The sequence below is a fragment of the Mercenaria mercenaria genome, chromosome 8, assembly GCF_021730395.1.
Source record: "Mercenaria mercenaria strain notata chromosome 8, MADL_Memer_1, whole genome shotgun sequence".
Taxonomy (NCBI): domain Eukaryota; kingdom Metazoa; phylum Mollusca; class Bivalvia; order Venerida; family Veneridae; genus Mercenaria; species Mercenaria mercenaria.
The window spans coordinates 1476228-1501276 of NC_069368.1; the positions used below are offsets into that span (position 1 = coordinate 1476228).

Below are 25049 nucleotides of genomic sequence, written 5' to 3' on the forward strand. Positions count from 1 at the left end.
GTATATTTATTTATGCATGTTTTCATGGCTAATATAAAGTACTGAAATATGGCTGTATATATGCAAAGCATTTCTGGAAATTTCTTTCATTAAGAATGAAACTGTGAGTTTATGCACCGGTGGTTTATGAATGTTTGCCTATCCACCCCCCGCGAAATTACTGTTCCTTATACTCAACCCTGTCTGAGATCACTGAAACATTTAGTAAATAATCCACAAGTTAAAGTTTTATTATTTTATGAATATTTCAAAGAAACAAAGATGGAATAGAAATGAAAACGTATAAGTTTTCAAAATAATGAGAATTAAAGCTATAGTCTGACTGACTGTTTCCAGTCCATGCTAGATTCTCTAGGAACTTGATGACATTAACAGTTAATGGTTTTCGTATAAATAATGTAGTTGAAAGTCATCAAAATTCATTGCTGTAGACTTCCGGCTCAGCACTCATTCATTGTATGATAAAAGTAGCTATAAAGATCTATAAATGTCACTTATATCGTCTCATAGAAAGCTGTAGAAAACGTACTTCGTAGCTCTTTTGCTGCTTGAAATTTATTTCTGGTTTGAAGTCGACAGTAGTTCTAAATATTTACGACTACCGCCGATAATAAAATTATCACATACATTAACCAGTCTAAAGTACATACTCAGATTTCCTCATTTATCATTACTTTGAACAGCTTATAACGAAAATCTCTTTAAATTTTGTTCCTTAAGTGTGCCCGTATATCTTACGTTCTGTCAGTTTTATAATAATGTTATCAACACTTCGCACCTCGAATGATATTTCTTTAAAAAAAGGAACCAGAGTAATCCTTCAAACAGTTTTGAAACTAATAACGTTTACAAGATTAGCTTCTACAAAAGCAAGGCACATCTTCTCAGTCAAGTACACACCGGTGCCCCATAAACACACGTACATGGGCATAAGCAGTTTGTAAATCCCACCAGGACTGAACTGTTTTGAATTCTGTCTTCTGGCTGTTTAGTCGGGCCCTTAAGAGCGTTTCTCTTGTTGCTCTGTCTTCTGCAAAGGCACTGAGTACATACGTTTCTGGTTCTTTAGGTTTGCTTTTTACATATTTATTCATTTATTTTGATGGATTTACTGTCGCACCGACACAATTATAAGTCATATGGCGACATTCTAGCTTTGATGGTGAAGAAAGACCCCAGGTGCCCCTCCTTGCACTGTTTCATCACGAGAGGGCACCTGGGTAGAACCACCGACCTGTAAGCCAGCTGGATGGCTTCTCACATGAAGAATTTAACGCCCCGAGTGAGGCTCGAACCACATCGCTGAGGGGCAAGTGATTTGAAGTCAGCGACCTTAACCACTCGTCCACGGAGGCCCCACATATTTATTCAGGGCATTTTTGTGTTTGTGTTTTACATGCCATGCCTTTTTGTTTCTATTACGTGCCATTACAGTAAGAGTGAGGTTGGATCCGCACCATAAACCGGTTTAAGCTCCCCAGTGGTGTTCTGCCACTGACTGTTCCAAGGCGGTGCCCCACTGTGTTCTTTTATTTGTTCGTTTTGTCCTCGTGTGTTTACTTTGTATGTGTGTGTATTTGTAGTGTGCACGTTTGCGAGCTTTGGGTTTCGTTGTGGGGAGGCAGCGTTTTTGGAACATGGCATTCTCTGTTTGATATTTTGTTATTGTTTTTTTAGAGGACTGACAAGCTTGCTTTAGCCTAATTTATATCTCAGTTTCCTATCATCAAGGATATAAAATGTTCCATCTACCAGCGGGTTATATATTCTATCTGTGATAATGTTATATTTTATGCCAAAGGAGCAATATTGATACTTGTACCGATAACGTGTACTTGGTCCAAGACAAACATGTTATTATCTGAAATCTCAAGGGTTTAATTTTCTATGTAATGACAGGATACGATGGCTGCAATGAAAAATTTCCTCCCATAAATTCGAGCAAATAGAAATGTCATCAATATGACACAAGCGATAACTGAAACGATCGGAAAGTGACATTTCATGTAATTGGTCATGATATTCTTTGCTGCTGCAATAATGACCAAATTTGAACTTTTACGTATTTTCTTAGACTTTATTTGGGTTAAGCTGTTAAATTTGTTATAGACTAATGGCAATAGACAATAGATCAGTTTCAAAATTGCAAATACACTGCTTTCTTATGAAAGCAATTCAGATAATTTACATTCAGTCAAATAATACGATCATTTTAATGACGATGAAGTATTTGGGACTGATGTGTACTAATTATTGCAATGGGACCTTTAAATTTCGTCGTCTGTTTTAACCAAATAAATACTTTAAAACATTTCAATACAAATTTCTATAAGAGAACTGTTTGGAAGCGGAAGATGTCACCAGGCAAAATAGTAGCAGAATCGGTGTAATAGGGTATATTCATGAGAGGTAATGGAATCTAGCAATTCTTTTCTCACAGCGATTGAATAGATTCCATGATCTCAAAAGACAGGAAATTACAACAAAATTGAATTAATTTTGTTTCATCAATGTTTAAGCTCATATACTTCGATTTATGTTTGTGAGAAGTTAAAATTTCATAGTCAAACTACTGAAAACTGTTTTGGGGGTTTCAGGACGGCGCCTGTAGTATATGAGATGAACTATGATATATACAATTTGTCATTCTGATTGATTACACAGAGGCTTCGCTGATAAGCGGCGTGCCGTTAGAACAATACACAGACATTACAAGATAAGCAAATACTTTTTCGCTTAAATCGATTTACCATTCTTATGCTGAACATTTCCTAGAAATAATGCTATATACAAATGATTAAAAATCCCTTCATGTCAAAAATGCCTTGTGTTATTTCCGAGACACAAATATAGACACACGTACGAATGTAACATGTATGTTTCTCATGTTACAACATTGTAACTTTCCATATCATGCTTTAAAATGTATTTTTTTGGTAAGATGTTAAATCATTTAAAACAATGTTTTTCACTATGTTGATTAGATTAATGCAGGGAAACAAATCATTTGTCGTTATATTATCGCCAAAATATATGACAAATCGGCATAGGCATCATATTTAATCGCTTGTAAAATTATGTAAGAGTCTTTAAAGAGGGAAGTATTTTATTTTATTGTAAATAATGTAACCCATCAAAAGTAAAAAAAAAAAATCCTTTTCTAAAATTGCTAGTGAATACTTTTTGACAAAAAAAAAAAATCATTAAAAGCAAACCACATTTTACTTTATTCTATTTTCTTCAAAATACCTTTTGGTACTGCTATCACAGATGTATTCTTTACATTCCCGCCTTTTTATCATTCAGATGACTGAACGAAAGTTGAGCGCACGATATAAAGCTTTGATTACCATCTGACATGTTCATGTTCAATACATCAATACTAATTGAAATACCGTATACAGGGACATGTGCCTAGCCAGAATATAAAACAATAACATACAGATGTATGTACGTCAATCGTTCTATTTCCGGACAAAAACTGTCCCTATGTGTATTATACGAGGAATGACAGGTTGATTAGAATGTTGAGTAAATAAGGACTCAGTGTTGTTATATATTCTGGTCCTTTGGGATCAGTATACCCAATTATACTGTAAAAGATTTCCGCTAATACCGGTGCTAGGAGGCGTGAGGGGTGTTGCTTATTTTATTACCTCTCATGAACAGATTCAATCAAACCGAGTCTGCTATTTTTGTATTTGGTTGCATTCTGTGCTTCCAAAGGATCTTCAAACAGTTTCCACTGATATGAGAGAATTAGAACCCATACTTAGAGGATGTACTACCTAACTGGAACGAAGGCACATATTTTAGACTATTTACCTTTCCAAGGCAATCAATAAGTGTGGACCTGTGGAGTTTCCACTTTTTCTATTTTAGTATCACAGCAGTTGTTTGTGCCGTGTGGCGGCCGTAAAAAGTCTCCCCGTACATTCAATCAGGGCTGTTATATTTCGGTCTTCTCAGATCGTTCAGCACGACTTTTATGTCGTGCTACTGGTACTGTTTAGTTTCTCAGCATGAACTTTTCGGCCTGGGTGGTTCCAATACCCACGCTTTCATAGCTTTGGGTATTGTTTAATCACCCCTTGGATATGGTGCCTGCTTTTTAATTTTGTCTTTTGGCAGTTCCTGTGATATGCAGGCTCCATAACCTCAGATCCCCTTTCTAAATTCCAGTTTGTTTAGTTCTGCTCATTGTTTTCTCGTTTAGGGCAAACTATTATTTTAGCTGGGGACCATACGCCGCTTTTCATGGAATTACACGCTAGTGTAGCATTGAAGGTTCCATGTGCACCGCCGTATGAACACATCTGCGGATGTCTCTAAATTGTTTTTTGTACTTTTAGCATGTGTAAATGTTGAGTTCTGCTCAACCCGGGGCTAGAGGGCGTGGACGGTAGCATGCATTTTAACTACCGTCCATGAACAGGCTCAATCAAACCGAGCTTGCAACATTTTCGTTTTTGTTGTGTTGAGCGACCTGTGGAGTTTCCACTTTTTCTATTTCATTACATAACATCAGAAACAAACACGTTTCTGACAACCACACCTGCACTGAATGTGCCAAGCGGGTAAGGATAGGGTGGATGGAAAGATCGTTTTTCTTTATTCTTCTTCACAATGCATTTTAGTGGAAAGTAAAAACAAGAGGGCCATGAAGGCCCTGTATCGCTCACCTGACCTACTGACCTAAAGATCATCAAGATTAACATTCTGACCAAGTTTCATTAAGATATGGTCATAAATGTGGCTTCCAGGGGTTAACTAGCTTTTCCTTTGATTTGACCTGGTGACCTAGTTTTTAAACCCACATGACTCAGATTCGAACCTGACCTAAAGATTATCAAGGTTAACATTCTGACCAAGTTTCATGAAGATAAAGTCATAAATATGGCCTCTAGAGTGTTAACAAGCTTTTCCTTTGATTTGACCTGGTGACCTAGCTTTTGACCCCCACCTGACCCAGAATTAAACTTGACCTAAAGATCAAGATTAACATTCTGACCAAGTTTCATTAAGATATGATCATAAAAGTGGCTTACACAGTGTTAACTAGCTTTTCCTTTGATTTAACCTGGTGACCTAGTTTTTGACCCCATCTGACCCAGATTTAAAGTTGGCCTAAAGATCACCAAAATTATCATTCTGACCATGTTTCATTAAGATATGATCATAAATATGGCCTCTAAAATGCTAACAAACTTTTCCTTTGATTTGACCCGGTGACCTAGTTCTTGACCCCACAAGACCCAGATTCATACTGAAACTAAAGTTCATCAAGATTAACATTCTGACCAAGTTTCATGAAGATACCGTCATACATGTGGCCTCTACAGTGTTTTCCTTTGATTTGACTTGGTGACCTAGTTTTTGACCCCAGATGACCCAATATCAAATTCGTCTAAAACTTTATTGAGGGTAACATTCTGACCAAGTTTCATTAAGATTGGGCCCAAATTGTGACCTCTAGAGTGTTAACAAGCTTTTCCTTTGATTTGACCTGGTGACCTAGTTTTTGATCCCGTATAATCCAATATCAAACTCGTCCAAGACTTTATTTAGGGTAACATTCTGACCAAGTTTCATTAAGATTGGGCCAAAATTGTGACCTCCAGAGTGCTAACAATCTTTTCCTTTGATTTGACCTGGTGACCTAGTTTTTGACCCCAGATGACCCAATATCAAACTCGTCCTAGATTTTATTGAGGGTAACATTCTGACCAAGTTTCATTAAGATTAGGCCAAAATTGTGACCTCTAGAGTGTTAACAGTCAAATTGTTGACGCCGACGGACGACGACGGACGCCGACGGACACAGGGCGATCACAAAAGCTCACCTTAAGCACTTTGTGCTCAGGTGAGCTAACAAATAATCAAATTTGTATGTATATTGTAAAGAAGCTTTAAAATTTTGCTGTCTCCCAAAACACATTTTCTGTTGTTTTCTGGCTGTACATACAACGCTTGGTCAATACGAAGCGTTCCTTTGAAACAGCATATTAAAAATTCAAAGATAAACGGATGCAATGTGTTTACATACAGAGTTATGGAAACAAGAATAAACAGAAAAAGAAACCATCCTAGTAAGGAAGTTGGTTATACTTCAGTGTCACAAAGTGTAACGTCAAATATCAGTTTTGCTGAGGCAACACTTTTGAGGTTATGGCATTGCGCTAAATATTGACCGGAAGTGCTGAACGTTATTTGCGTTGTAACAAAAATTGCCCTTGTACCAATCATGCTGGTATTTTATTCTACCGAATTTCATATTGGAAATGCTACACATTTTTCGTCTTTTATCTTATTTTATCTTTAAAAAAGATGCATAAAGCAATTTCTGCAGAGCGAATACTTCTGAGAATGTTGAAAATGTGTTTGTTTTACAGGAATTATTTTATTGTACCGAATTACAACAGATGCTATACTATAACGTTATATTTTTATCACTCTTGTTTCAGATTTAAATGGCCCCCGTAAACTAGATGATAAAGTCAGGAAAAAATATACGCAATAAACATATAAAATTTTATCAATTTCAGTGTCAGTTTATAATACATTTATCTCTATTGAGATTTATCTAAAATTGAGTATCTCTGAACATAGAATTTTCATGAAAATTCAGATTTGAAAAAATACACAGGCCTGCGGGTTTAATCATGGAATGTTTGTAATTACAGAAATGTCGCCAAAATGCAAGATGTCATATGCTTTCAAGTGACAAAATGTACATGATTCATGTTGATTCCTGTAATATTTTGTAGAATTCTGAACATTCTCAAACACATCGACTGATTTTCCCCCAAAATGCCGTTTGCATGGACAGATAACTCTTTTTCAATGCTAGTGTCTTTTATTGCATATCTTTGTTTCTTAGATGATCGTCCTTCAATATCCAAAGTTTGAAGAAATTCTATTATTGGGAATAATTCGTCCTCACATATACAGAGACTCTAGCGTACGCCTTTAAGTCTGTACGCTTCCACCATCTTTCCTGACCATAACTTGTGGTTGGGATCCAAATTAACTTAATAGGAAATGCCTTCTATCCGAAACTTCTATTCCTTTAACTGGAACAGCCAACACTAGGCTGTAATTCATGATGCAGTATTTTGAGGATCGTTCATATTGGGCTTAGAAAGAAACTTAACTCATTTGTTGTGAATTCGGCTGCATCATTAGCATCTTGTTGTTATTTCCACAATGACATCAAAGCTTGTACAAGCGTGCGTATTATTTTAAAACAATTTCATACTTACATGTAAGAGACAAATGCTGAACAATCTCAAGTCTTATATGTCCCAAAACAGTATCCCCTGTCAAATAAATGGGACCATAAACACTTGGTCGGCTCTGCAAATTCACAGAAAATTCTTCAATTACCTTTTTCTGCCCCATTTCTTTTTGTCACGTTACAAACTAGTTTTCTAACATCAAGTAAACCATAAGCTGTAATCAGGAATTGCCTTTGCAATCTAATTCACACTAACGCACACTGGAACGCCACATATCTGTCAAATTTCACGAACCAAGAACGTAATCCATATGTATCTGAGTTCAATTTAACTCGAGTGTATCACACTGACATGTAAGCTACACAGTATCCGGTTTCAATATTTATAATTATTCCAATGAAGAAAAAGATATGAATAGAAAAGAAACCACTTGTGTGACATCATAAAATATTTATTATCTTCTCTCACATGACTATAATTATTAAAGCTCTTCATTTGTATTCTATTAATCACAGCTCTCTTCTTTTCTTACTAAACACTACTGTTCTACAGACAAGTGCTAGGAATAGACTGGTAAATAATGTACTAAACGCTCACTTTAAAACAAAATGTTAACACATGTCGGATGTATTTGTGCAGCGCCGAATGGGAGTAACTAGCTCGTAATTGAAATTCTTTCAGTAGTTAATGAATCTCACAAAGAAGTTTGAATTCAAGTGACGCAAGCTTATAGTGAAGATGTTATGTAATCGAATGATTATCACGTGTTCACTGATCTCGAATAATAATAAAACCTTTCTCTGAACGATTGTAGACAATTAAGCTAAATGCCGATGGTCTAGTGGCAACACACTTGATAGTCAGTCCAGTGGTCCGGGGTTCAAATCTCGGTTCAGGCATTGTTGGAAATTTCTGAGATGTTCTTTAGTATCTCCAAGAGGACAGTACTGAACAGATTTCAAATGCAAACAAGACAATCCAGGCCAATTTCAATCTTTTGCGCATGCAGTTTATATTTCTTATAACTCGCACTTTTAAATATATAGACTGGAAATAAATAAATACATGTACTGTAAAACCAGACGGCTTAATTATCCATAGCCTTATAATGTAGTTTCCATTTCCTGCTAATGCCTTGAGGAATAGACGATTTAATATCTTACGTTTGAATCAGAAACCTGGCAGAAAATCTTAGAGAACCATCCGATTGTTTTTAAAAATGTTTGTTATAAAAATAAATTTTATGGTCAAGGCGGAGCAGACGCACAACTTAACAGTCATTCATTGCATCATTGTTAAAAACAGGGTTGCAGAATTTAAACCTGTCTAGAAGCCTTTATAACTCTTTATGATAAGCTATCTACTATGTTTCTTCTTCGGCAGAAACGCGTCTATATACTTATAAGTAGAAAACTGATTAAGTTAAAGAGTTAACTATAATTTGCATCCGTTGGAAAGCGATTGAAGTCTGTTCATTTACAAATAGAACTAGAAGGTGTTTTTGTCACAAAAACATATGCTTCCCCCTATGTATTTTAAGGATGGAAGAGGAAATCTGTCCAACAGTTTGACCTGTAAAAGCCGGACAAAAGTTTTCTATTTTTAGCTATGACGGCCATTTTGTGCAGCGGAGCGTAACGTGCCAGCGATATGCACAACCGGGCTTGGTACTGATCACTCCTGTGAAGTTTCGTCGAAATCCGGCCAGCGGTTGCAACAACAGATGGTCTTTTAATTCTCGTTAGGAGCTTGGCACAAAATGAATTCTAAAGAAAAGTAACATTTCTTAAAAGAATACGTAATAATACTTAGTGTCATATTTAAAGATTCAAAATAATATTATTTGTCAAAGTATCCACTTCACTTCAAACTAATGAAGTTATACTCATCATCTGTCAATTCATATATATATATATATTTACAGCGCATCTCTACAGCGAACAAAGCTAGAAATATTAACCCTTACCCTGCTAAATTTCTATAATGAACTTGTCAATCTTTTAATTTGGACATTACCATTAATGTTAAAAGGGGTACATGCCAAAAGGATACTGACTGAATGACGAACAGTATACAGATCATGATTAGACTGCATGGATGAACAGGCTGATCATGATCTACACTGGTCTCAAAGACAGAATCAATCGTGTCCAGCATGTTAAGGGTTAAAGTATATATATATATATATATAGCACTGTAACTAATTGAAAATATCTGTTTGCTTTTCAGCAGTGTTGTTAAGTAAATAACTGTAACTATATAACTCTCTATACCGCTCTTGTTACAGAAGGAATTAACGTCAGTAAACTAGATGATAAAAACATATAAAATTTGAGGACAGCCACTGAAGAGTTAATGGAGGACAACCATTGAAAAATTAGTAGAGGACAGCCACTGAAGAATCAATGGAGGCAACCATTGAAGAATTAATGGAGGACAGCCACTGAAGAATTAATGGAGGACAATCATTGAAGAATTAATGGCGGACAACCACTGAAGACTTAATGGAGGACAGCCACTGAAGAATTAATGGAGGACAGCCATTGAAAAATTAATAGAGGACAGCCATTGAAGAATCAATGAGACAATCATTGAAAAATTAATGGAAGACTTAATGGAGGACAGAAAAAACGGGTACCATTCAGAAACAATTGTAGTAACAACACTAAAACTTTATGATATTCACGCACATGTCTATTATCATTAAATCTCTCAAGATGCATTCTAGTACAGTACACTTCTTACTTTACTGCTGTATAAACAAAAGAGCTAGGAAAGTGATCTGTATTAATTATAAGTTTGTTTTTTTTTTAAAGTTAATACAAATGTTGGATTAATTTGAGCAGCACAGACTGGGAATAACATGTCGTGATTTGAATTCCTACTTTCATCTTGGATGATTTTGAACTCGTGACGCAGGTCTTTGTGCAGAAATTATGTAATCGAAGTTTCATTATTTGTCCATTAAACGCTGCTCACAGAACTTGAATAAAAAAATACTGAAACATGATATTAATTAGTTTGTTCCAACGAATTAAGGTAATAAGGTCTAATTACCCGTTAAAAGACTAAGGATGCACTTAAACAAACTAGCAGAATAAGTGTTGTTCTTGGCAGCACTCACAGAAGGAATGATATAAAATGTTAATATACAGAGGGAACTTCTGCATTATATTTGCTTTTTCATCTTTAAACAACTTTAGGGATGCCATGATACTTATCATGATATATATTTACTAAATACTGTTGAAAAAAGGCGTTACCCAAAACAAACAAACAAATTATGTTCCGTTTAAATGCTATGTCATTGAAGAACAAACATAACACTCGGTTTAAGATATAGGTCCATGTTTCAGAGGAAAAAGTTCGAACGTCATCAAATCATAGAAAGAAAGCATTGTTTTACATGAAAATTTGACAGCAAATAAAACATTTATATTATTGTACAAAACCATTGTCAATTTACTCATATATGTATTGAACTCCGGAAAGGTACTGCATGAAGGGGCCACACTTCAGCGCCTTTAAAAACTCGCCATTTTTAAAAAGCTGTTACATGTCTTCGTTTTGATGCATTTGCAACATCGTACGAGTTTAAACTTTACATAAGTAGGTAAAATATCGTTTTTGACAGTTGTTTACATTTATTTCTTTAAAAAAGGCATTCTTATTAAAAGGGGACACTCCTTTAGAATATTTTAAGTATCCAACTCTGTGGGACAAAACAGTAAAACATGTATTGGACAGATAAATTGTTGGTCAAGATTCGGTTAATTACTTATTAATAATTTGAAAACAATCTGTTGTTTTGTGATATACTGCTAAACCTTAATATAATTGCTTAACATATTGCTTTTTGTATGCAAACATAGAAACATAATATTCTCGTACAATACTTACTTTATAGACTAAGCACATAAAGGATAAAATGAAAACTATTTTTAATCAAGTAAAGTATTTTTCCCTCAATATCTGATTCTTGTGGACAATGTGTTTGCTATTTCAAGAGAACACTGCGTTACTTATAAAGGATCTATGAAGTTATTGCCTGATAGATTATGTTTCAAATAATATCATTTGAATTGAAATTTGAAAGGAAGGTTGCTTTAAGTATACAGTCCAACTACATATAATCGTTTTAGAGGAATAAATTATAGAAAATGTAACAATACAGCACGTTCATTTAAGATATGAAATTTTTTTCGGAGTTCATGCAAAATGAACGACAGAATAGGACTGGTATATCCATGAACTAGCGATTCATATTTAATTTGCTGATCCTATTCTGTCGTTCATTTCGTATGAACTCAAAAAATATTATTCATTTCTTATATTTACATTATATTTCCTTTCCAACTGTAAACAAGGTTGTATTATAAATTGCACACATTTGTTCCATTTGACATTTAAAATATCTTCCCGGCCATTCTGTCCAACAGACGGGACAACTATGACGTCATCTAAGCAACGTTCTCCCAGACTACGCGGACGTCGTCAAAACAGCGGCCTGATCACTAAGAAGCGTTGTCGTAACTTTGGCACCATTCCTTCTGCTGTTCACACATTCAAAATAGACATCAAATTTTTCAATGGAAATGAATAAGGCGAATGTAAATATTTGATTTTAATACATCGGTATATGATTTTTTTTATCTGTATTAAGATGTTGTATTTGTATCAAATGATAATATGAGCTCTTACTACTGAGTAAGCATATTGTAAGTGAAGTAACTGGTATGATGTTTATGCCCCTGAAGGTGGGCATATTAAATCGCACTGTCCGTCCGTGTGTGTGCGTCCGTGCGTCCATGTAAATTCTTGTCCGGGCTGTAATTCTGCCATTCATCGGGGATGTTGAAATTACCTTGCATAAATGTTCCCCATAATGAGACGACGTGTCACGCGCAAGATCCAGACCCTTAGCTCTAAGGTCATGGTCACACTTAGAGGTTAAAGGTTAACATTGTCTGTTTCTTGTCCGGTCCATAACTCTGCCATCGATGAAGGGATTTTAAAATTACTTGGTATAAATGTTCCCTATAATGCGATGACGTGTCAAGGGCAAGACCAAGACCCCAAGCTCCAAGGTCAAGGTCACACTTAGAAGTCAAAGGTTAAAGTGTTCTGTTTCTTGTCTGGTCCATTTATCAAGGGATCTGAAAATAAGTTGACCAAATGTTAACCATATTGTGAAGGTGTGTCGCGCTTACGACCCGAGTCCCTCGGGTCAAGGCTAAGGTCACAAAATGATTCATACCTAAACTATTCTGGCAAATTTTGCACAGACTGTAGCATTCTTGGACACGCCTTGGGGGCATTTGTCACTAATAGTGCTCTTGTTTAGATATGTCCTTGTAATTTGGTTTCGGCAAGATTGCTTAAAATCTGCTTTACTATCTATAATGTATTGTAGGACTGTGCATTTGTACTCAAATGATATTTCGTATTTTAAGTTCATATAAGTTTGCTGAACTATGAGTAAATCGTAGACACTGGGAATAATACATTAGACCATAAGTTCATTTGGAATTTTGAACAGCCACAGATAATGTATGTAATGTTGACATCATATCTGCTGTGTTTTTTAAGTTGTGTTTCTTCAGTACAAATTTATTTAATATCCCTTGTTTCAATGACTTTAAATGTTAAAATATTTTCTTAACCAACTCAGTATTGTTATATTTTCTATTGAATCCATTCATTTTTACAATAATAGACATTCGCTTAAGCCGATGCTAGTGGGGGACAAACCGAGTCTGCTATTATGTTACTTGGTTGCGTTTTATGTTTCCAAAGGATATTTTCACATATTTTATTTTGCTGTCCTTTTGCTGTGAAGAATATGATGGAGAAGTGCTCGTATGTGGTTATCTTCTGTGTTTGTTCATTAATGTTAAGATTAAAACAATAAATGAATATCGAACGTATCCATTACCCGACAATAAAAAAATATGAAAGCTATTTTCGACTGAAATTATCGCTTATACTTGAAGTAATTAAGCATTTAATTCCCCAGCAAAGTTGTAATGTATATTTATTTCTGCAGGTTTGCATGGCTAGAATAAAGTACTAAAATATGGCTGTATATATGCAAAGCTTACTGGAATTTTCTTTTATTAAGAATGAAACTGTTAGTTAATGAATGTTTGCCTACCCCCTCCCCACGAAATTACTGTCCCTTATACTCATCCATGTCTAAGACCATTGGAACATTTAATTAATAACCCACAAGTTATAGTTTTCTTATTTTATGAATATTTCAAAGAAACAGGGATGGAAAAGAAATGAAAACGTATAAGTTTTCAAAATAATGAGAATTAAAGCTATAGTTTGACTGACTGTTTACATTCCATGCTAGATTCTCTAGGAATTTGATGACATTAACAGTTTATGGTTTTCGTATAAATAATGTAGTTGAAAGTCATCCAAATTCATTGCAGTAGACTGCCGGCTCAGCACTCAATCATTATATGATAAAAGTAGGTATAAAGATCTATAAATGTCACTTACAATGTCTCATAGAAAGCTGTAGAAAACGTGCTTCATAGTTCCTTTGCTGCTTGAAATTTATGTCTGGTTTGAATTCGACAGTGCTTCTACATATTTACGACTGCCGCCGATGAAACAACTATCACATACATTAACCAGTCTTAAGGTGGCAGGGGAGCGGTTTCGTAGTTTGGCCCCGGTCGATTTTCTGTAGAAACAGGACAGGGTAGATATAAAGGCATATCTATCTTACTGGTTATTTATCATTATTAATTCTTTAATATACCTGGGGAATGAGGAACGGTTAATGATTCTACATGGCGGGTGTTTTAAAATTCCTAGCTCCGTACTTCCGGTTGAGGCTAAAACATAAACATCAGAACAAAAAGTCGACCAGACGCTCGGCTGTTATCCATCCACTTTTTTTCAAGTGAAAATTAGGGAAATAAAGTGGTGGTTGGGAGACACATTCCACGCCACCTGGGTATGCATCTATATTCGCACTATACATATATGCTACGAAATTGGATTTAAAAATACAAAGTAGATGAATGGCAGAGTTCAAAGTGAGGCCAGGTTAGGCTAATTTTGGTCTATAAAATTTGGGTGATTTGGCCAATTTTCACTACATCTGGCATGGAAAGCGACAGGTGCATAGGACCGGAGAGTCGTCTTTATGTAGCCTATAGTATCTGCAATAGTCCATAGTAGTTTCAAAGAAAAATAAGCAAAAACGAGATTTCTATGGATATTTCAACACTGATACCCACACGTCAATGTGGAATTCGCAAATTTGCACTCCCCTGCCACCTAAAGTACATACTCAGATTCCTTCATTTATCATCCTTTTGAACAGCATATAACGTAACTATCTCTTAACATTTTGTTCCTTTAGTGTTCCCGTATATCTTACGTACTGTCACTTTTATAATAATGTTATCAACACTTCACACCTCGAATGATATTTCTTTTAAAAAATGAACCAGAGTAATCCTTCGTACAGTTTTGAAACCAATAACGTTTACAGGATTAGCTTCTACAAAAGTCAAAAATGCAGCAACGCACATCCTCTCAGCCATGTACACACCGGTGCCCCATAAACACAGAAATAAGAAACACACATACATGGGTTTAGAGGACTAAAAGCAAAGAAAGAAGACATGTTTGCTTTAGCCTAATTTATATCTCAGTTTCCTATCATCAAGGATATAAAATGTTCTACTACCAGCGGGTTATATATTCTATCTGTGACAAGGTAATATTTATGCCAAATGAGCAATATTGATTCTTATACCAATAACGAGTACTTGGTCCAAGACAAACATGTTATTATATGAAATCTCAAGAGTTTAATTTCCTATATAATGACAGGATACGATGGTTGCAATGAAAAATTCCCTCCAATAAATTCGAGCAAATAGAAATGTCATCAATATGATCCAGGCGAGAACAGAAACGATCGGAAACCTTTGCTTCTGCGATAATGAGAAAATTTGAACTATTACGTATCTTCTTAGATCTTATAGACCAATGGCTTTAGACAATAGATCAGTGAACTTTCAAATTGCTAATACACTGTTTTTTTATGTAAGTAATTCAGATAATTTACATTCAGTCAAAAGCTAATTGGGACCGGAGTGTACTAATTTATGCAATATGACCTTTAAAGCTCTTCGTCTCTTTGAACCAAAATATTCAAATACAACTTTCTATATGAGATCCTTTGGAAGCACAGAATGTAACCAGGCAAAATAATAGCAGACCCGGTTTAATTGGGCCTATTCATGAGAGGTATTGAAATCTAATGCAGGCTAAATGAGAATTCCATTTCACAGCGATTGAATAGATTCCATGATCCCAAAAGACAGGGAAATACAACAACATTGAATCAGTTTTATTAGCTTTATCAATGTTTAATCTCATAAACTCCAATTTATATTTGTGTGAAGTTAAAATTTCTTAGTCAAAATGCACAGAGGCTTCGCTGATAAGCGGCGTGCCGTTAGAACAATATACAGACATTACAAGATAAGCAAACATTTGTTCGCTTAAATTGATTTACCATTCTTATGCCAAATGTTTCCTAAGTGTTTATATCCAGAAATAATGCTAGATAGGTTAAAAATCCCTTCTGCAACCTGGTCAATAATGCCTTGTTTTATTTCCGCGACACTAATGTAGACACACGAATGTAACAAATATATTTCTCTTGTTACACCTTTCTAACTTTCCATATCTTTAAGATGTAATCTTGTTTTATTTGGTAAGATCTTAAATCATTTAAAACAATGTTTTTCAATGTGTTGATTAGATTATTCCAGGGAAAAATCATTTGACGTATAACGCACAAATATATGACAAATCGGCATAGAAATCATATTTAATCGCTTGTAAAATTATGTAAGAGTCTTTAAAGACGAAAGTATTCTATGTTAGGAAAGGATCTACCAAACAATATTCTAAGTAATAGCAGATCGACTTTCACTGACCATCCATCACCGGCTTAAGCAAAGCTCTATTATATAAATAAGGAAACTCAACTAATACTAAAACTGATGGGTCTTACAAGGACGCAATGGCTCTAGTAAGAAATTATTCATTTGCCTTTTTGTGAATTATGTAATCCGATCAAAAGTTAAAACATTTCTTTTTCTAAAATTACCAATGAATACTTTTTGACAAAAACATTAAAAACAAACCACATTTTATTTCATTCTATTTTCTTCAAAATACGTGTTAGTACTGCTGTTACAGTTGTTTTCTTTACATTCCCGCAGTTCATCATTTCGATGATTGAACTTAAAGCACACGATATAAAGATTTGATTACCATCTTACATGTTCATGTTCAATATGTCAATACTAACTGAAATACCGTAAACAGGGTCATGTGCGTAGCCACAAAATATAAAACAATAACATACACATGTATGTGCAGCAGCCGTTCTATTTAAGAAATAATTTATCTCATTTTGTGATTTCTCGTTGAATAAAATCATTGTCTGGAGTTCAGATGTGAAGAAATTATAGCACGAGGGCGCAGTCCAAGTGATATATTAATACGCATCTGAACGAGAAAACAATGATTTTATTCGAGAACAAATCACGAAATGAGATATATTATTTCGATTCTAACACTTTCCAAAGATTTAGTAAGTACAATCAATCAAATATTTGCCTGTTTTGTTTTCCAGCGCGCCGCTATGCCGTCAGACGATATGACGTAATAACTGTGACTTCAGAAAAATGAATTGACGTATAATAATTTCAGATTTCTTTGTTTCATGTAGGAAAATAACTCGGTATATTTTACGAGGAATGATGAGTTGATAAGTGTGTTCAGTATGTTGAAAACAAATGTGTTTTGATATGAGAGAATTAGATCCCATACTTAGATGACCACCGAAACTGTAACGAGGGCAAATATATTCTACTATTTATCTTTGCAAGGCTATCAATAAGTGTTTCATTACATAACATCAGAAACAAACACGTTTCTGACCAACCTCCCTGCACTGAATGTGCCAAGAGGGTAAGGATAGGATTCATTGAAATAAGATTTTCTTTATTCTGCTTCACAATGCGTTTTTGTTTGCTTGTTTTGGGTTTAACGCCATTTTTCAACAGTATTTCAGTCATGTAACGGCAGGCAGTTAACCTAACCAGTGTTACTGGATTCTGTACCAGTACAAACCTGTTCTCCGCAAGTAAACGCCAACTTCCCCACATGATTCAGAGGTGGAGGACGAATTATTTCAGATACAATCTCTATTATTAAATCGTCACGTAGAACAAACGCCCCGCCCAGGGATCTAACTCACGACCCCGCGATCCGTAGACCAACGCTCTCCCTACTGAGCTAAGCGGGCGGGCTCACAATGCATTTAGACGAAAAGTAAAACATAAATAACCAAATCAGTATATATATTTTAAAGAAGCTTTAAACAAGTTTTCTGTCTCCCAAAACACATTTTTTGTTGTTTTCTGCATGGTTAATACGAAGCGCCCCGTTAAAACAGCGTATCAAAACTTTAAGATAAATGGATGCAATATGATTACAGACAGAATTATGTAAACAAAAGAATAAGCAGATAAAAATACCAAGTAAGGAAGTTGGTTATATCTTAGTGTCCAAAAATGAAACGTCAAAAATCTGTAATGCTGAGACAACATTTTTAAGGTTATGTCATTGTGCTTAATATTGACCGAAAGTGCTGGACGTTAATTGCGTTGTAACAAAAATTGCCTTTGTACCAATCATGCTGGTATTTCAATCTACAAAATTTCATATTGGAAATTTTAAACATTTTTCGTCGCTTATTCTTATCTTATCTTTAAAAAAAAATCGATACATTAAGCAATTTCTGAGAGCGAATACTTCTGAGAATATTGAAAATGTGTTTGTTTTACAGGAATTATTTCTTTAGTCAGAAAATTGTATTGAATTAGAACAGATGTAATACTATGTTATAATTTTATCACTCTTGTTTCAGATTGAAGTGGCCTCAGTACTCTAGATGATAAAGTCTAAAACATTATACGCAATAAACACATAAAAGTTTATCAATTATTGTGTCAATTTATAATACCTTTATCTCAATTCAGATTTATCTAAAACTGAGTATCTCTCAACAGAAAATGTTTCCTGGAAATTCTGCTTTGAAAAAAATGCTCACATGTCTCCATGCTGGGAACTTTATAACAAGGCCTGCGGGTTTAATCCTGCAATGTTTGTAATTACAGAAATGTCGCCAAAGTTCCAAATGTCATATGCTTTAAAGTGATAAAAAGGACATGATGTGGTGTTGATTCCTGTAGCCTTTTGTAGCATTCTGAATTTTCTCAAATACAACGACTTAAGTCTGTAAAGCTTCCATCTTAATTTCTTTATGTTTTCTTTCCTGACCTTAACTTGTTATTGTAAACTTAATAGGAAACTGCCATTTATCCGAAAATTATATTCCTTACTCTGGAACAGTCAACACCAGGCTGAAATTCATGATGCAGTATTTTGAGGATCGTTCATATTGGGTTTAGAAAGACACTCATATGTTGGGAATTCCGTTGCATCATTATTATCTTGTTGTTAATTCAACAATGACACCATGACTTGAACAAACCTGCGTATTATTTTAAAATAATTTAATACTTACATGTAAGAGACAAAAGTTGAACAATCTCAAGTCTTAAATGTCCCATAACAGTGTCCCCTGTCAAATATATGGGACCATAAACACTTGGTCGACTCTGCAAATTCACAGAAAATTCTTCAATTACCTTTTTCTGACCCATTTTGTTTTGTCGCGTAGAAAACTAGCTTTGTAACATCAAGTCAACATTTTGACATATCATAAGCTGTAATCAGAATTTGCCTTTGCAATCCAATTCACATTAATGCACATTCAAACACCACATATCTGTGAAATTTCACGAAGTAAGAACGTAATTCCTATGTATCTGAGTTCACTTTACACCGGCATGTAAGCTATACAGTATTCAGTTTCAGTATTTATAATTATTCAATTGAAGAAAAACTATGAATAGAAAAGAAACCACTTGTGCGACATCATTTGATATTTAGTATCTTTTCTCACATATCTGTAATTATTAAAGCTCTTCAGTTGTATTCTATAATTCACAACACTACTTTTCTTTGTAAACACTACTGTTCTACAGATAACAGCTAGGAACAGACTCCGGGATTTAATCTGTTAAAGCATGTACTAAACGCTCACTTTAAAACAAAATGTTAACACATGTCGGGTGTATTTGTGCAGCGACGAATGGGAGTGATTAGGTCGTAATTGAAATTCTTGCAGTAGTTAAAAATCTCACAAAGAAGTTTGAATTCAAGTGACGCAAGCTTATAGTGCAGATGTTATGTAATCGAATGATTAATATGTGTTCACTGTTCTCGAACAATAATTAAAACTTGCTCTGAACGATTGTAGACAATTAAGCTAAATGCCGATGGTCTAGTGGTAACACGCTTGACAGTCAATCCAGTGGTCCGGGGTTCAAATCCCGGTTCAGGAATTGGTGTAAATTTCGGAGATGCTCTTTAGTATCTCCAGGAGGACAGTACTGAACAGATTTCAAATGCAAACAAGACAATCCAATAGCTTTATAATGTAGTTTCCATTTCCTGCTAATGCCTTGAGGAATAGACGATTTAATATCATACGTTTGAATCAGAAACCTGGCAGAAAATCTTAGAGAATTTTATGGTCAAGCACTCTAGCAGAGCGCTGAGCAGACGCGCAACTTAACAGTCATTCATTACACCATTGTTAAAAACAGGGTTGCAGAATTTAAACTTGTCTGAAAGCCTTTATAAATCTTTATGATAAGCTATCTACTATGTTTTTTCTTTGGCAGAAACGCGTATATAAATTTATTAGTAGAAAACAGTTAACTATAATTTGCATCCGTTGGAAAGCGATTGAAATCTGTTCATTTACAGATAGAACTAGAAGGTGTTTTTGTCACAAAAACATATGTTTCCCCCTATGAATTTTAAGGATGGAAGAGGAAATTTGTCCAACAGTTTGACCTGTGAAAGCCGAACAAACGTTTTCTATTTTTAGCTCTGGCGGCCATTTTGTTCAGCGAAGCGGAACGTGCCAGAACATGCTCAACTACGCTTGGTACTGATCCCTCCTGTGAAGTTTCGTCGAAATCCGTCCAGCAGTTTGACCTGTGAAAGCCGGGCAAGCTTAATGCGGACGGACGGACGGACAGACAGACGGCGAAAGAAAAAACAATATGTCTCCCCAACCTATGGGGGAGACATAATTAGAGAAAAAAAAAGACTAAACAACAGATGATATTTTAATTCTAGTTAGGAGCTTGGCACAAAATGAATTCTAAAGTAAAGTAACATTTCTTAAAAGATTACGTAATAATAGTTAGTGTCATATCTAAAGATTTAAAATAATATTCTTTATCAAAGTATCCACATCGCTTCAAGCTTATGAAGTTATACTCATCATCTGTCAATTCATATAAATATATATATTTACAGCGACGTCTCTACAGCGAACAAAGCTGGAAATATTAACCCTTACCCTGCTAAATTTCTATAATGAACTTTCAATTTGGACATTACCATTAACTGTTAAAAGGGGTACTTACCAAAAGGATACTGACTGAATGGCGAACAATGCAGATCATGATCAGACTGCACGGATGTGCAGGCTGATCATGATCTACACTGGTCGCAAAGGCAAAATTAATCGTGTCCAGAATGTTAAGGGTTATAGTATATATATATAAGCACTGTAACTAGTTGAAATTATCTTGACCAGATACTGGAGTATTTCAAATTTCTGAACCAAATGGCAAGTTTTAAAACTGTGTATAGCTTCGGAATTCATTCATTACTTGCATGTTGTTTTGAAATTATTAAATACTCCAATAATAGAGACAAAATTTGAAACATCGAAAGTCTTACATACCCCCTAACAGTATCCACTGTCAAAGTATGGGCACCATTTTATGAGACTGTGTTTGCCGTGTAGGAGCCTAGCACTCCAACGTTATGCCAACATTTCGAAAAATCATAAGCTGTAACTTGAATCTGCTTCAAAGTATGTAAATGTCTTATTTATTTCTTTAATTCCAATATTAACGCACATTGGAATGTAACACATCTGTCAAATGTCACGGGGCAACAACACAATTCATATACATCTGATTTTACTTGAACTGAAATGTTTTAGAATGACATAAAAGATAGAGTCATCATGCCTCAAAGTTTATTGCATCCATTGAAGAATAAATTGGGGACAGCCTTATGGGAATAAATGGAGGACAGACATTGAAGAATTAATGAAGGACAACCATTGAAGACTTAATAGAGGACAGCCATTAAAGAATAAATGGAGGACAGCCACTGAAGAATAAATGGAGGGCAGCCATTGAAGAATTAATGGAGGACAGAAAAACGGGTACCATTCAGAAACAAATGTAGTAACAACACTAAAACTTTATGATATTCACGCACATGTCTATTATCATTAAATCTCTCAAGATGCTTTCTAGTACACTTCTCACTTTACTGCTGTATAAACAAAAGACCTAGGACAGAGATCTGTATTAATTATATGGTTTTTTTTTCTTATGTTAACCCAAATGTTGGATTAATTTGTGCAGCGCAGACTCGGAGTAACATGTCGTGATTTGAATTCCTGCAGCAGTTAAGTAACTATTTTTATCTCGGATAATTTTGAACTCATGTGACGCAGATCTTTGTGCAGAAATTATGTAATCGAAGTTTCATTGTTTGTCCATTAAACGCTGCTCACTAAACTCGAATGATAATTAAACATGATATTAATTAGTTTGTTCCAACGAATAAACGTAATAATGTCTAATTACCCGTTAAAAGACTAAAGATGCACTTGAACAAACTAGCAGATGAAGTGTTGCTCTTGGCAGCACTCACAGAAGGAATCACATAAAATGTTAATATACAGAGGGAACTTCTACATTATATTTGCTTTTTCACAACTTTAGGGCTGCCTTTGGAACATTTTAATACGCGGCACAAATTATATTCTATAAGAACAAAATCATGAACACTTATAATTCATTATTCGGACAAATAGAAATCGTCTCAAAATAATACTTAGATTTCTATCACGATATATATTTACTAACTATTTTCCGTTTTAATGGTATGTCAGAACAAACATAACACTCGGTTTGATATGATTGCTACAGTTATCGTTTTTGTATGCAGACATAGAAAAATAATATTCTCGAATAATACTTACTTTATAGACTAAGCACATACACATACACTTTACCCAGTAAAGGGGAGAAAAAACACTTCTTTTACCAAGTAAAGTATTTTCCCCACAATATCTGATTCTTGTGGACAGTGAGTTTGTCATTTCAAGAGAATATAAGATCCAACTACATATCATCGTTTTAGAGGAACAAATTATAGAAAATGTAACTATACAGCACGCTGACATGAAAATGTGTGAGAATTAAGGTTAAATTTGGTGTAAAGTTATGAGATGGTCACACTTTTGAAAGAAATATCGCTCGACAAATAAGAGAAAGAGAAGATATTCATTTAAGAAATGATTTTTTTTTTCGGAGTTCATGCAATTTGCTGATCCTATTATGTCGTTCATTTCTAATGAACACCGAAATAAATTATTCATTTCTTACATTTACACTATATTTCCTTTCCAATAGTAAACAAGGTTATATTATAAAGTGCACATATTTTGTTCTATTTGACATTAAAAATATCTTCCCGGCCATTCTGTCCAACAGACGGAACAACTGTGACGTCATCTAAGGAACGTTCTCCTTGACAATATGCGGACGTCGTCAAATCAGCGACCTGTTATCATTAAGCAGCGTTGTCGTAATTTTGACGTCTTTCGTTTTGCAGTTCATACAAAATGAACGTCCATCTTTTGAATGGAAATGAATAAGGCGAATGTAATTATTTCATCTTAATACAATTACTGTCCCTTATACCCCTTTCTGAGACCATTGGAACATTTAATTTATAACCCACAAGTTATAGTTTTCTTATTTTATGAATATTTCAAAGAAACAAAGATGGAAAAGAAATGAAAACATATAAGTTTTCAAAATAATGAGAATTAAAGCTCTTATAGTCTGACTGACTGTTTCCATTCCAAGCTAGATTCTCTGGGAATTTGATGACATTAACAGTTTGTGGTTTTCGTAAAAATAATGTTGTTGAAAGTAATTCAAGTTCATTACGGTAGACTTCCGGCTCAGCACTCAATCATTATATAATAAAAGTAAGTATGAAGATCTACAGATGTCAATCACAATGTCTCATAGAAAGCTGTAGAAAACGTGCTTCGTAGCTTTTGCTGCTTGAAATTTATATCTGGTTTGATGTCGACAGTAGTTTTAAATATTTACGACTGCCGACGATGATTAAACTATCGCATACATTATCCAGTCTAAGGTACATACTCAGATTCCCTCATTTATCTTCCTTTGAACAGCTTATAATGAAACCCGTATATCTTACGTACTGCCAGTTTTATAATAATGTTATCAACACTTCACAACCGAATTATATTTCTTTTTAAAACAATCTGAACTAGCGTAATCCTTCGAGAAATTTTGAAACGGATAATGTTTTCGTGATTAGCTGTTACAGAAGTCAAACATTACATCCTCTCAGCCAAGTACACACTGGTATCCAATAAACACAGAAATAAGAAACACACGTACACAGGTTAAGAGGACTAAAGCCAAAGAAAGAAGACATGTTTGCTTTAACCTAATTTATATCTCAGTTTCCTATCATCAAGGATATATAATGTTCTGCTACCAGCGGGTTATATATTCTATCTGCGACAAGGTAATATTTTATGCCAAATGAGCAATATTGATTCTTATACCAATAACGAGTACTTGATTCAAGACAAACATCTTATTATATGAAATCTCAAAGCTTTAATTTCCTACGTAATGACAGGACACGATGGCTGCAATGAAAAATTTCCTCCCATAGATTCGAGCAAATAGAAATGTCATCAATATGACACAAGCGATAACTGAAACGATCGGAAAGTGACATTTCATGTAATTGGCCATGCTATTCTTGAACTATTACGTATTTTCTTAGATCTTATAGACCAAAGGCTGTAGACAATAGATCAGTGAACTTTCAAATTGTTAATACACTGCTTTCTTATGTAAGTAATTCAGATAATTTACATTCTGTCAAATGCTAATTGGGACCGGAGTGTACTAATTCATGCAATAGGACCTTTAAAGCTCTTCGTCTCTTTTAACCAAAATATTTAAATACAACTTTCTATAAGAGATCCTTTGGAAGCACAGAATGTCGCTATTCATGAGAGGTAATGATATCTAATACAGGCTAAATAAGAATTCTGTTTTGCAGCGATTGAATAGATTCCATGATCCCAAAGAACAGGAAAATACAGCAACACTGAATCAATTTTGTTTCATCAATATCTAAGCTTATAAACTCCGATGTATATTTGTGTGAAGTTAAAACGTCTTAGTCAAACTGCTGAAAACTGTTTTGGGGTTTCGGAACGGTGCCTATAATATATGAGATGAACTAAGATATATATAATTTGTTATTCTGATTGTTTACACAGAGGCTTCGCTGATAAGCAGCGTGCAGTTAGAACAATACACAGACATTACAAGATAAGTAAATACTTTTTCGCTTAAATCGATTTACCATTCTTATGCCGAATGTTTCGTAAGTGTATATATCTAGAAATAATGCTAAATACAAGTGATTAAAATTCCTTTCTGCAATCAGGTCGAAAATGCC

At 34.7% G+C, this 25049-nt stretch overlaps 1 protein-coding gene across 2 annotated transcripts in view; it reads right to left on the reverse strand.

Moving 5' to 3' along the window:
• LOC123565559 (arrestin domain-containing protein 3-like) overlaps positions 1-25049 on the reverse strand; it is an 87415-nt gene that overhangs the window by 39535 nt on the left and 22831 nt on the right. Inside the window, exon 1 of one of the 2 annotated variants that reach the window (XM_053549237.1) lies at positions 18880-19424. The exons of the other annotated variant lie outside the window; for it this stretch is intronic. Within the exon in view, the coding sequence (XP_053405212.1) occupies positions 18880-19018 (139 nt within the window). The 5' untranslated portion in view covers positions 19019-19424. Of the gene's footprint in view, positions 1-18879; positions 19425-25049 lie in introns of those variants that run through there. 2 annotated transcript variants of the gene reach the window in all.